Raw genomic sequence first — 14,740 nt, 5'->3', positions numbered from 1 at the left:
CTCCACCACTCCCCCTTCTCTCTCTCTCACTTTCCCCCATACCTGCCCGGAGCTATGGCTCAACTGGTTTGAAAAATTGGTCCCGGGCGCCTCAGGAGTTAAAATTGGCTCAGTTGCTGAGCAACAGAGTAATACCCAGATGGGCAGCATGGCCCAGTAGAAGGCTTGCCAGGTGGATCCTAGTCGGGGCACATATGGGAGTCTGTCTCTCTGCCTCCCCTCCTCTCACATAATTAAAAAAGAATAATATACCAAATAACATTACTGTTAAAAAAATTTTAAAAACAAAAATATACCTGACCAGGCAGTGGCAGTGGATAGAACATCAGACTGGGATACAGAAGACCCAGTTTCAAAACCCCAAGGTCACTGGCTTGAGCATGGGCTCATCTGGCTTGAGCACAAGCTCATCAGCTTAAGTGCAGGGTCGCTGGCTTGAGCATGGGACCACAGACATGATACCATGGTCACTCACTTGAACCCAAAGGTCGCTGGCCTGAAGCCCAAGGTCAGTGGCTTGAGTCCAAGGTTGCTGGCTTGAGCAAGGGGTCATTTGCACTGCTATAGCCCCCCAGTCAAGGCACATATGAGAAAGTAATCAATGAACAACTATGATGGTGCCGCAAGGAGGACTTGATGGTTCTTATCTCTCTCCCTTCCTGTCTGTCTGTCTGTCTCTATCTGTCCCTAACTCTTTCTTTCTGTCTCTGTCACAAAAAAAGCACATAATACACCAGAAAGATTGGTGGAGCTATCACTGACATTTATTTCTTTAAATTGTTTTGTGCTGCCTGAGTTTTTTACCATGACCATATTACAATATCTTATCATTTACAAAAAAGAAAGAGAGTCCCACAATGGTGGCAGAGTAAATATAGGCTCCACTCACTTCCTCCCAAAACCAAACTGGAATGACAACTAAATTACAGGTCAATCAATCTGAATAACCAACTGAAGACTAGCTGAACAAAAGTCTTACAACCAAGGATATACAAAAGAAGCCACATCAAGACTGGCCATGGAGTGAGTGCTAAAGACATTTGCTGCCTACTCAGAGCACAGGTGCTCATATAGCACATGCTTGGTGTTCATGTCTCATGGCATCCTGGATAAAATCTGTGGGACTCTGCAGAACGATGAAAAAAATCAGATGTGTAATCTTATGAAACCATACTCCAGACTTTCAACAGTTGAAACTGCTGTACCTTAAGGACAAACCCAAGGTCATCATCCAGGCCCACAGAGGTGCAAACGGTGGAGAGTTACAGGCCAGTGACTCTCAATGGCCTCAGAAGATAGCTCTGCACAGTCTCAGGCACCTGAATGAGGAGTGGTATACACAAGACTCACACAGAGAAGGATTTAGTTGCTTACTGCTCACTTCTCAACTCCACATAATGTTCCCTGGAGAAGTGCCAGTGGTTCTCTCTTCATCACACAATTTATAAATTATGTTCAAACATATTCTTACAGGTTTGATCCCTGGTCAGGGCACATACAAGAATCAACCAATGAACGCATAAATAAGAGGAACAATAAATCAATGTTTCTCTCTCTCTCTCTCTCTCTCTCTCTCTTCCTCTCTAAAACAAATATCAGGTCTACTGGAAAGTTCTGTCCGTTTCTATCACAACAAGTTTCAACACGTAAGCACATGTTTATTTGGCGCATGTGTGCCTCTCTTTTTTATCACTTAATGTTTACAAACTGACATAGCAAATTAACTAAAACAAAGTTGATTCACGTTAGTCTTATGTGTGAAGTGATAGTGTACCCATGGCTACTGATAAAGATTTACACCACTGTATTTTTACGAATTTCAACAAGGAAGAAATGCTACAGAAGCATGTAGAAATTTATTGAAAGTGTTTGGTGAAGGTACAGTTTCTGATAGCACATGCAGAAGATGGTTCGAAAAATTCAAAACAGGTGATTTTGACCTTTCTGATAAGCCACATTCTGGGCGACCATCTTTGATCGATGACGATGTTGTTAAGACCATGTTGGAGCAAGATCCTTTTCTGACAACATCGGAGATTGCAGAAAGGCTTAATTCAGCTCAGCAAACCATTTCGGACCATATTCAGAAGATAGGATTGGTGTGGAAATATTCAAGATGGGTGCCACATGAATTAAGTCAGAAGAATTTGGATGATCAAGTCATCATATGCACATCTCTGCTTCCTCGGAACAAAATCGAGCCCTTCTTGAACCGGATGAGAACTGGGGATGAAAAGTGGATTACCTACGAAAACATCGTAAGGAAAAGGGCATATTGTGAACCCGGAAAACCTAGCCCTTCCACCTCTAAACCAAATTAGACTCTGAATAAGAGAATGTTGTGTATATGGTGGGACATTCGAGGACCAATATATTATGAGCTTTTAAAACTGAACAAAAAGCTCAATTCGGAGTATTGTCAGTAACTGGATAATTTAAAGACAGCAGTCCAAGAAAAGAGGCCGGCGATATTCAATAAGAAGAACATCATACTGCATCATGATAATGCCAGGCCATATGCTGCTTTGGGGACTCATCAAAAAATTGCAGAACTAGGCTGGGAAATTCTGTGGCATCCACCATATTCCCCAGACTTAGCACTCTCTATCACTTGTTTTTGTCCTTACAAAATTTTTTGAAGGGCAAAAAATTCAAAAATAAAGAAGATATCAAACAAGCACTGGTTCAATTTTTCGCATCAAAAGATAAAACATTTTTCAAAAATGGGATATACAAATTGCCCTCATGCTGGCAAGAAATCATTAATAATAATGGCAATTATATTATTTAATAAAGTTTATTGATGGTAAGAAAAATTTATATTTTGTTTTATTTCAAAAATGGACAGAACTTTCCGGTAGACCGTATAGTTAAAAAAAGGATTAAAAAAAAAACGGGGGGATTTTTAGATAGATTCTTGGAGTTGTCAACTGACAGACACATTCATGATGGTTCAAAGATCATTTGAAGAATGAGGTAGTAAAGACCAAACAATTCAAAGATAAACTATGTACAGATGTTTTTGCCTCTTTCCAGGCAATTAAAATGAGAAGTCTAAGGAGTCCAGTCCTTATATATATACTTCCTGAAAAAATGTGCCAGTCCAACATGATTTTTATATGACTTTCTATTTCAGTAAAACAATATAGTAAGGCCCTGGTCAGTTGGCTTAGCAGTAGAGCGTCAGCCCAGCGTGTGGGTGTCCTGGGTTTGACTCCCAGTCAGAGCACACAGGAGAAGCAACCACCTGCTTCTCTACCCTTCCCCCTTTCCCTCCCCCTCCCCCTCCTCCTTCCTTCTCTCTCTCTCTCTCTCTCTCTCTCTCTCTCTCTCTCTCTTCTCCTCCCACAGCCATGGCTCATTTGGAGCAAGTTGGCCCAGGGCGCTGAGGATGGCTCCATGGCCTCGCCTCAGGTGCTAAAATTGCTCAGCTGCTGAGCAATGAAGCAACAGCCCCACATGGGCAGAGCATCACCTCACAGGGGGCTGGCCAGGTGAATTCCAGTTAGGGTGCATGCAGAAGTCTGTCTCTCTGCCTCCCTGCTTTTCACTTAAGAAAAAAAAAGAGAGAAAAAAATAAAATAATAAAACTATTTCATTAAAATAACAATAATACTAAACTCAAACAAGGTATCTTCTTAACCCTTTGAGTAGTGAGTTTTTTGTTAACTCTTTGAGTGAGGACATACATTAACGTTCATACTACTCAAAGGGTAGAAGCCTTCCCTTACCAATCAATGTATCACTGTATCTAAACCAGGGGTAGTCAACCTTTTTATACCTACCGCCCACTTCTGTATCTCTGTTAGTAGTAAAATTTTCTAACCGCCCACCGGTTCCACAGTAATGGTGATTTATAAAGTAGGGAAGTAACTTTACTTTATAAAATTTATAAAGCAGAGTTATAGCAAGTTAAAGCATATAATAATAATTACCTAGCAAGTACTTTATGTTGGATTTTTGCTGTTTGGCAGAATAAATCTTTATAAAACAACTTACTATAGTTAAATCTATCTTTTTATTTATACTTTGGTTGCTCCGCTAAGGCCCACCATGAAAGCTGGAACACCCACTAGTGGGCGGTAGGGACCAGGTTGACTACCACTGATCTAAACCTTACAGTACTCATCACACTCTCCTTCAATGGTCTGTAGACCAGGCAGAGTATTACTTATCTTAATCTTCCCAGCATCCAACACACTGCCTAGCACTAAATATCTGCAATATTAGGTATCTGCTTCATTTGTGTTGTGCTAAATTTCACTGCTGATAAGTACAAACGTTTGTTGAATAAACAAGTGAGTAACAAAACAAGAAGTCAAAAGTAAGTGATTACCTTCCAAGAGAGGTACTCCAAAGTCATTGCCTTGTGAGCATGAGTTTATAGTATAGGGAAGAGTTGAGGATTACTTAATAAAGATAAAGACTTGTACCACAGCATTCCTAAATTGCTGCACCTGTGATTCACTGACACAGTACCACCAACTGCATGCCTATGATTTTCTGCAGCAGTCAGAACCCATACTGCAGAAAACAGGTAAGCAATGACCTACAGGTCCCACCTACCAACATAAGGATACAGTGCAGAACGCCATCACCAACAGGACACACACAAATCACAGATATCATGCAGAGAAAAAACAGACAGAAACAGACACCAAGATACAAAGCTGCTAGCTTGCTACTAAGTTAAAATACAAATATAAGTCCTCCAGCAATCATACTCTTGGCTATCTGTCCTACAGAAATAGAAATAAGTTCACATAAAAACCTGTACACGAACATCCAGCAGCTTATTTGTAAGAATCAAAAACAAGAAACTCCCTGGCCGGTTGGCTCAGTGGTACAGTGTCGGCCTGGCGTGCAGAAGTCCCGGGTTCGATTCCCGGCCAGGGCACACAGGAGAAGCGCCCATCTGCTTCTCCATCCCTCCCCCTCTCCTTCCTCTCTGTCTCTCTCTTCCCCTCCTGCAGCCAAGGCTCCATTGGAGCAAGGATGGCCCAGGTGCTGGGGATGGCTCCATGGCCTCTGCCTCAGGTGCTAGAGTGGCTCTGGTCGCAACAGAAGCGACGCCCCGGTTGGGCAGAGCATCGCCCCCTGGTGGGCAGAGCATCGCCCCCCTGGTGGGCGTGCTGGGTGGATCCCAGTCCGGCGCATGCGGGAGTCTGTCTGACTGCCTCCCCGTTTCCAGCTTCAGAAAAATACAAAAAAAAAAAAAATACAAGAAACTAGTGAATGGATAAACTAAGGTACATTCACACTATGACATTCTACTCGGCAATAAGGAATGAGCTACTGATACATCCAACAACAGGAATGGGTCTCAAAGACACTACGCTGAGTGAAAAAAGTGAATCTGAAAAGGTTACATGCTATATAATTCTATTTATCTCACTCTCAACGTGGTAAAAAGTTAGTAGTGCCTGCTCAGTGCCTGCCAGGGGTTAGGGAGAGGGGAGGGAATGACTATTAAAGGGTAACAAGATGGAGTTTCTTTGTGGTGATGAAACAGTTCTGCACCCTAATCATGGTAATGATTACACAAATATACATGAATATACAAATGGTAACATTTGACAGAACCACACACACACACACACACACACACACAGTGCATGTAAAACCTGGTGAAATTTTACGTGAGTTCACATTATTGTGCCAATGTCAATTTCCTAGTTGTGACAATGTTCTGTGGTTATGCAAGATACCACCACTAGGGGAAATGGATGAAGGGTGCACAGGGAACCTATTGTTTTTGCAACTTCGCGACAAAATTTAAAAATTTTATTAAAAAATAATTTATAGCCAAAAGGTTGAAAGAACCCAAATGTCCATCAAAGGATGAATGGATAAAATGTGCTGTAGCAAGACAATGAAACATTATTTGGTAATATAAAGGAATGATGCACCAACACATGTCACAACATGGATGAACCTTGAAAACATTATGCTAAGTGAAAAAAATCAGACACAAGACCATGGACTGTATGATTCCATTCATATAAAGTATCCAAAATAGGTAAGTTCACAGAGGCAGAAAATAAATTAGTCGTCGCTGGGGGCAGGGGAGAAGGGGAAGTGACTGCTAAATAAGGGGGGGATGATGAAAATGTTCTGGAATTAAATAATGGTGATAGTTGCAAAACTTGGTGACTATACCAAAAACCAGTGGATTATAAACTTCAAAAAACAAACTTTATGGTACATGCATTATGTCTCAATAAAGAAGTTACATGTAGGGGGAAAAATCAACAAATAAAAAATATCTTTTAAAAACTTTCATATATATACTATATATATATATATACACACACACACACACACACACACATAAACACACATACACATGCCCCAAGGCAAAAATCTGCCCCAAGCCATGTGATTTAGCTAATTGTTAAAATTCAGGACTGAATGACACTGCAGTCCTTCTTGCTGCTGGTTACAATTAGCACAACTAATAATTGGCAAAGCAAAATCACCAGAACAATCTGTTCAGATTAAAATTTTGAGGTGGCTAAGCAGAGATATCTCAATCTTATTCTGACGACTACAAATTCCAGAATACTAAAAAACGGAACTGACTTAATTCATTAAACTCCCCAGAAGTAAAATAAACTAAAATGAATGAAGAACTGGCTTGCACATACAAGCAGATAATGACAAAAGCATTACATCAAACCAAGCCCATGCAGTCATACAGAAAAATTCAAATTTGTCAGTTATTATATTAATACAGTTTAAAATGACCCCCTAATACACCTTTCCTCCTCTACAGAATTAATCAAAAGCAAAAACATGGCATCAGAAACCTGAATTCTGGTCCAAACTAAACTAATTGTGTGACCTTAACCCAGGGGTCTCAAACGGGCCGCATGAGGCCCGCCGAACAATTTTGTGCGGCCCGCATACTAATCCACGAAGTTCAAAATATTTTGGATAAAATTAAGTAAGCCTAGGGGGCCTACTTGTATTTTTCATTTCTCTAGCATCCTAGCTAGATATTAGCTTAGTTAACAGCAGTTGTGATGCAAACTACAGTTTCTGGTCGTTTTGTGACACTGAGTAAACTGCATGTACGATTGTGCTTGTTGTACTGATTTTTTTTGTTGTTTTCAACTGCAGTGAGAAAAGTGTTGCGTAACAGTTGCCTTTTGTAGACCTAGTGCGGCCCGCCAAACGGCTGTGATCTTGCTCTGCGGCCCACATGCTGAGCTGAGTTTGAGACCCCTGCCTTAACCTTTGTCAGAGCTGCTTCTAAAATAAGTATACTGAGACTCCAGGTCTCCTGAAGTCCCTTCCATCACCACTTCTCTCCAGTGCCCTGAACCAAGTCACCATGGTTTCCCTCGTACTAACTGGCCAGTTCCCATTTTCAACTCCTTCCCTGCCAGCCCCAATCCCTTCTCCCCAAGGACTACAAGGCCAGGCCTCCCCACTGACTCCTCCCCCACCATCCTCTTCTGTAGCACCCCAGCCACCTGGCCCTTGGGTTCCTCTAACATTCCTACCCAGTCCTCCCTAGGAACTTTGCCACATTCCCACCACCTACTCCTCATTCCAGCTGCAGCTCAAATGTCACCTCGTCAGACAGCTGTGTGTGGACTCTGTCCCAGGCTGCCTTGATTCAATAGTTATGTACCAGCACTGTGTCCCATTTCCTGGTCTGTGAAAGGGTGGTAACAACAACGTGTACCCCATTGGGTTATCACAAGGGATAAACACATGTAAAGTCATCAGCACAGTGACTGGCAGTGGTCAAATGTCACCACTATTACTTAAGGTGCCCCATCTTAATTTTCTCCATATGCTTTATTTAGCACTATCTCCAATCAGCATCTTAATTTGTCATCTTTGGGGTTCTCCTCAAACCCCCACAGAATATACGTTTCATGAGGAGGTTTGTTGGTCTTATTCAAAGTTCACTTCTATCACCACCTCCTATGAAAGGCATGCAACTACTGCTGAATACATGCAGAAATAAATCATATCAAGCATTCCCTTAAAATAACGTCTTGATTCAAAGAATTAAGTTAAAAATGACATTGCTTTGCCTGACCAGGTGGTGGCGCAGTAGATAGAGGGACAGACTGGGACCCGGGGGAACCCAGGTTCGAAACCACTCAGGTTGCTGGCTTGAGCAAGGGGTCACAAGCTCCGTTGCAACCTCTCCCCCACCCATCCAGCCACATAAGAAAGCAATCAATGAACAACTAAAATGCCACATTGAAGAACTGATGCTTCCCATCTCTTTCTCTTCCTGTCTGCCTGTCTCTATCCCCCTCTCTCTGATTCTCTGTAAAAAAAAAATGACATCACTTTAATCAGTTATGTACTTAGGTGCTGGCTGGATTTTCCGCCTCTCAAATCTTATCACATAAATACAAGACAATGGAAGAAACTAATCTATGGGAGTAGTGTGTGTGTGTGTGTGTGTGTGTGTGTAGTGGAATAGTATAAATATATGCTAATTTCTTATCATCATATCACATAAATCCCAACTGCAGCACTGGACATTAGAAAAGTTATATCGGGGTCCCCAAACTGCGGCCCCCTGAGGCCATTTATCCGGCCCCCTCCGCACTTCCAGAAGGAGCACTTCTTTCATTGGTGGTCAGTGAGAGGAGCATAGGTCCCATTGAAATACTGGTCAGTTTGTTGATTTAAATTTACTTGTTCTTTATTTTAAATATTGTATTTGTTCCTGTTTTGTTTTTTTACTTTAAAATAAGATATGTGCAGTGTGCATAGGGATTTGTTCATAGTTTTTTTTATAGTCTGGCCCTCCAACAGTCTGAGAGATAGTGAACTGGCCCCCTGTGTAAAAAGTTTGGGGACCCCTGAGTTATATCCTTAAGTATGAAAACAGAAAACACAATGACTTCTTAACAGTTCTATTTACATGTATACATATATATAAAACACACATACATTTACTAATATGTACACATATAAATATATATCAGTACATACACACACACACCCCATTCCCCCAAACCCAGGGTATGCTTTTTTCAACTTTTTCACGTTTCTGAACTTAATGAGTATGGAGAAATAAAAGGTGAGATTAAAAGCCAACAATGAGGTTCCTAAACATTACAGTTCTCATTTATTGGCTAAACTTTCATCATTCATCAAAGAAAATACCAAATTTGAAGTTCTGATTGACTTGAAAGATACCATCAATTATTTTAAAGCATCTAAAACTACCAAATATTCCATTCAGTTCTTTTCCCATATTGTTTTTTTTAAGGAAGGCATTATGTCAATATCTACATTCTGTGATATCCTGGACGTACTTACAAATTATACTCCATTCTGAATGAACAAAATGCTGTCATGCTACACCACATTAGTAATAACTTCGGCAGTTTTCATAGATGCCACCAGTGGGTACGAAGTTCCCTAAACAGAGACCACGGTGAAGAGAGGGAAGACAGCCTGGAAACGCTGCCGGGTAGCCCCCAAAGGAAACAACCCAGAAATGCTTCGTGGTTTTATTTAAAGATGATCATGGACTGCCATTCCTCATAGCACCAAAAATAACACATAGTATTTCTTACTCAAAAAGAAGAGCAGAGCCGCTTATCTTTGAGGAGGAGTAAAGGTGATGAACGCTGGCAGATTTTTTAAATTAAGAAAAAAAGGGAAAAGCGAGAGGTGGCGGAGCTCAGCGGTCTCCGAGCAGCTCTCCAGGCAAGGCTCCGTGGGCGCCCGCCACTCCCACTCCGGTCCGTGACCAGCCTGGAGGTGGCCGGCAGATGGCACGTTTTAAGTATCACCCCGTATTCACCAACTCTGGGCACAATGAGGGGCCTGGAAGCCGCGACGGGACCGTCAGTGCACACGCCCACCCGCTCCGCGCAGCAGCCACGCGCGGCCGGAGCAGAAAGTTTCGAATACAAACCCGGGCGCCTAACGCAGGGTCTCGGCACCGAACTCGCGCCAGGCACACGCCCCAGGCGACCCTCTAGACACGGGCTCTGTCTTCAGCAGAAAGGCCGAGAGGCAGGAGCCAGGGAGGACGGCGGGGCGACACGGACACGCGCAGACACTCTCGGCCCCCGTGCCCAGGTGGGAGCGGCGAGGCAGCCTCACGCTGCGCAAGGCTTGCCGGCCCGGCGCCACCGTCCCTCCCGGGTGGGTCCGCGCCCCCAGGGCAGCTCTGCGTGCAGGGGGCCGTGCGCACACCCCGCGCCACCCGCACTCCCGCCCCGCCGGCCACCGACACTGGGCCCAGGGCTGCGGGGGCCGGGGATGCTCCCCTGGCCGGTCGTGGCCTCGCGCGCCCCTCCCCCCGGGCCGCCCGCCGGGGCGCAGACGGCGAGCGCCGCTTCCCTGGGGATCAGCCCGCCCTCCGGCCCTTGGGATTCAGGCAACTTCCCCGACGTGGTTGCGGGCTGCCCCCGACCGGGCAAGGGTGGGGAACCAGGGTCGAGCGTGGCGTGGACTCACTTTTTCGGGTGTTTCTCTCTTTTCGGCCTCCGCTTTCGGGCCTGAATGGCCAGCACTGGAGAGAGAGGAGACACACATTAACGGTCGGGCGGGCCGGCCCGCGGGGCCCGGAAGAGGTGTCCCCGCGGCCACTCACCTTTCCGGGAGCTCATCCCGACGCAGCGGAACCGGGGTGCGGGGTCTTAGCGACTCCGGCGGCGGCGGCGGCGACCTGGGAGCCCAGCCGGCTGCAGCGTCCGCTCGCTCCGCCAGCGGGGAGGAGGCGGGCACCGCGCCTGCGCCGCCCCGGCCGCCGCTCCCGCGGGGGACCCGGCAAGACCCGCCCCGCCAGCCCCGCCCCCCACGCCCGGCGAGGTCTGCGTCCCGGGACTCAGCGGCTCCTCTGCTCCCCACGGTCGCCCGCCCGCCCTACCTGTGCGAAAGCCCACCCCGACCCCTCACACACGACCACCGCCGCTCGGGCCCTAGGCCTCTTCGCCCCAGCCCGCGGCCCGGTCCTCGCCTCCTGCGCCCCAGCGGCCGGCCCAGCCTCCCTCCAGCCTTTCCCGGGCAACCCGGCCCGCGACCTCCCTCTCCAGCCAGCCTCACCCCTACGCACTCTGGCCGGTGGTGCCTCCCGCCTCTCCGTGCGCCTTTTCTTGGCCTCCACGAGTGTCACACCACTGTTCTTGGCGCGGCCTCTTCCCCCCCTTGACTCCTGTACATCCTTGCATCCCCATGAGCGCCGCTTCCTCCTCTCTGGCGGGTGTGGAAAGGTCACCCGATCAAGAACTGAGAGGCCTGGGTCCTTCACTAGCTGTGTGTGTGACCTTGGAGAAGTCATCTGGGCGTTACCTATCGCACAAGATTGCTTAAGTTTAATAAGGCAAAAGTTGCAGAGCATGGAAAGTAGAATGAAGCTTTTGCAACTGAGTTAAATGAATTCAATAAATAACGTGTACAACTATTTAACACAATACCAACAAGTAGTTATTTTCTCCATCTTACAATGAAGAAACTGAGTCCTAAAGAGGTTAAACAGTTTACCTAGTTATGATTCACATTTAGACGTAGCCGATTCCAAACATATCACATATCATGCTTCCTAATAAAAATGTGAATCAAGCTGATAATGGCACAAAATGATCACTTCAATATCATGCTTCCTAATAAAAATGTGATCACTTCAATATTCCCTTGTTTCTTTCAATAATTGTATTTTTGAAAGATAGCCATCCTGATCATATACTCTCACTTCGGTAACAACTGTATTCTTAATTGATCGAGTAGCTAGAATAAAGTAGCTAGTCTTTCCTTATTCTAAAGACGCTAAACCCAACATATCAGAGAGCACTACTCAGACTTGAAGAGCTTTTTATTTTCTCAACTTTCTATTTTCAACAACATCAAACTTATAGGAAAATTACGAGAAAAACAATGAATATAACAACCCCCTATTACCAACTTTCAGCATTTCACTGCATTTGCTTTCCCTGTGTGAATGTGGGGGTGAGGGTTGTTTCTTCTGGATCATTCCAATTTTTTGCTGACATTGTTACCCTTTACCCCTGAATATTTCAATAAATACCTACTAAGAACAAAGATTCTCCTACATAATCAGGATTCCATTATCACTCCAAGAGATTTTAATATACTATTATCTATAATACAGCAAAGCCATAATTAAATTTTCAAAATGTGCCTTTTAGCTGACCTTTTTTTTTCAATCCAGGATACAATAAAAGATTATGCATTGCCTTTAGTTGTCATGTATTTTAAAACTTCTTTAATCTAGGATAATTCCTGGTTTTGTATTTCTCTATTACACATTGACTGTTTTTGAAGAATCCAATTCTACTGTTTTGCAGAATATTCCTCAGTTTGTTCCCTGTTAGGTTCATATTAAATAACAGTATCAGGCCCTGGTGGCGTAGCTCAGTTGGTTGGAGTATAGGATGGATACACCAAGGTTGCAGGTTCAATCCCTGGTTAGGGCACATAGAAGAATCAACCAATGATACATGGATAAGTGAAAAATGGGTTGATCTTTCTCTCTCTCTTGCCCTCCCCCCTCCTCTAAAATCAATAAGTTTTTAAAAAAAACGTTTTTTAAAAAAATAATTATATCAGGTACACTACATATGTAGATAATACTGTGTCCTTCTTAGTACATCAGAATGTCAAGACGGATATCATGTCGGTTCGTTCATCATTAGTGATGTTACATTTAATCGTTTCATGCTGAAGGTGAAATTTTTCCTTGGTATTTAAAAAGTAGTCTGTGAAAAGTGGACAAAAAACTCAAGAAATAACCATTCTTCCAAAGAAGATATACAAATGGCCAACAAGTGTGTGACAACATGCTCAACATCATTAGAGAAATGCAAATTAAAACCACATGGAATACCATGTCAAGTCCTACAACAATAGAATTATTGTAATTTTTTATTTTATTATTATTATTATTATTATTATTATTATTTTGTATTTTTCTGAAGCTGGAAACGGGGAGAGACAGTCAGACAGACTCCCGCATGCGCCCGACCAGGATCCACCCGGCACACCCACCAGGGGGCGATGCTCTGCCCACCAGGGGGCGATGCTCTGCCCCTCCCGGGCATCGCTCTGTTGCGACCAGAGCCACTCTAGCACTTGGGGCAGAGGCCAAGGAGCCATCCCCAGCGCCGGGGCCATCCTTGCTCCAATGGAGCCTCGCTGCGGGAGGGGAAGAGAGAGACAGAGAGGAAGGAGAGGGGGAGGGGTGAAGAAGCAGATGGGCACTTCTCCTGTGTGCCCTGGCCAGGAATCGAAGAATCGAACCTGGGACCCCTGCACGCCAGGCCGACGCTCTACTACTGAGCCAACCAGCCAGGGCTATTGTGATTTTTTTAAATGAAAATAAGCATTGGCAAGGATGTATAGACATTGGAATCCTCACACATTGCTGACGGGGATGTAAAATGGTACAGCCACTTTGGAAAAGTCACTTGGAAAATAGTTTTACAGTTCCTCAAGAAGCTAACCATAGAATTGTCAGCAATTCCATTCCTAGGTATATATCTAAAAGAATTGAAAACATCTGACTTGTGGTGGTGCCGTGGATAAAACGTGGACCTGGAATGCTGAGGTTGCTGGTTTGAAACCCTGCGCTTGCCTAGTCAAGGCACATATGAGAAGCAGCTACTAGTTGATGCTTTGTGATCCTCCCCTGCCCTCCTCTTTCTAAAATCAATAAGTAAAATCTTTTAAAAAGAGAGAGAAAAAACAAGTAGGTATTTGGACAAATCCTTTTATACAAATGTTCAGAGCAGCATGAATCACAATAGCCAAAAGGTTAGATACAGCCCAAATATCTATGAGTGCATGAATGGATAAACAAACTGTGATAGAGACATACAATGAAATATTTGTCAGCCATAAAAAGGAATGAAGTGCTGATACACACTTCAGTGTGGATGAACCTCAGAAACGTTATGCCAGGTAAAAGAAGCTAGGCACTGAAGGTCACATATTGTAAGAATCTATTTATATGAAACACCCAGAATAAACAAACCCACAGAAAGCAGACTGGTGGTGGCCAATGTCCGGGGAAAGAGGGAAAGAGGAGCAACTGCCTAATGGGCCAGAGTTTTATCTTGTAGCAAGAAAAATGTTTTGGAGCTAGATAGAGAAGGAAGACCTGGTGACACTGTAAATGTAGGAAATGCCACTGAATTATTCACTCTAAAATGATTAACTTTACATTATATAAATTTTGCCTCAATTTTTTTTTTTTTTTTTTTTTTTGCATTTTTCTGAAGCTGGAAACAGGGAGAGACAGTCAGACAGACTCCCGCATGCGCCCGACCGGGATCCACCCGGCACGCCCACCAGGGGGCGACGCTCTGCCCACCAGGGGGCGATGCTCTGCCCATCCTGGGCGTCGCCATGTTGCGACCCTCCTGGGCGTCGCCATGTTGCGACCAGAGCCACTCTAGCGCCTGGGGCAGAGGCCACAGAGCCATCCCCAGCGCCCGGGCCATCTTTGCTCCAATGGAGCCTTGGCTGCTGGAGGGGAAGAGAGAGACAGAGAGGAAAGCGCGGCGGAGGGGTGGAGAAGCAAATGGGCGCTTCTCCTATGTGCCCTGGCCGGGAATCGAACCCGGGTCCTCCGCACGCTAGGCCGACGCTCTACCGCTGAGCCAACCGGCCAGGGCCTCTCAATTTATTTTTATTTTTTTATTTTTTTTAAAGTAATCTGTAGAGTAATTCTTTGAAACTGTGTGAGTATCTTCCCCAAGAATCTTTAACTCTGTGTGTTGGCCTCCAC

The 14,740-nt window shown here is 44.6% G+C and overlaps 1 protein-coding gene and 1 pseudogene across 8 annotated transcripts in view; one reads left to right on the top strand and one right to left on the bottom strand.

Moving 5' to 3' along the window:
- The window catches only part of LOC136310637 (caspase-13 pseudogene), a 36,255-nt pseudogene extending 33,211 nt beyond the window's left edge, over nt 1-3,044 (top strand).
- SRPK2 (SRSF protein kinase 2) overlaps nt 1-11,178 on the bottom strand; it is a 308,829-nt gene extending 297,651 nt beyond the window's left edge. For 5 of the 8 annotated variants that reach the window (XM_066240509.1, XM_066240511.1, XM_066240512.1 and 2 more), the window contains exons 1-2: nt 11,051-11,178; nt 10,453-10,507 (exon numbers count right to left, since the gene is read on the bottom strand). In XM_066240509.1, the coding sequence (XP_066096606.1) occupies nt 10,453-10,507; nt 11,051-11,171 (176 nt within the window). In that variant the 5' untranslated portion in view covers nt 11,172-11,178. Of the gene's footprint in view, nt 1-10,452; nt 10,508-10,588; nt 10,721-11,050 lie in introns of those variants that run through there. The other 3 variants (XM_066240513.1, XM_066240516.1, XM_066240514.1) reach the window with 2 other exon arrangements.
- Between the last annotated feature and the right edge of the window lie 3,562 nt (nt 11,179-14,740).

Source organism: Saccopteryx bilineata, chromosome 7 (assembly GCF_036850765.1).
Source record: "Saccopteryx bilineata isolate mSacBil1 chromosome 7, mSacBil1_pri_phased_curated, whole genome shotgun sequence".
Taxonomy (NCBI): domain Eukaryota; kingdom Metazoa; phylum Chordata; class Mammalia; order Chiroptera; family Emballonuridae; genus Saccopteryx; species Saccopteryx bilineata.
Note: the sequence above shows the minus strand (reverse complement) of the source record. Positions and strands in the feature narration are given on the sequence as shown.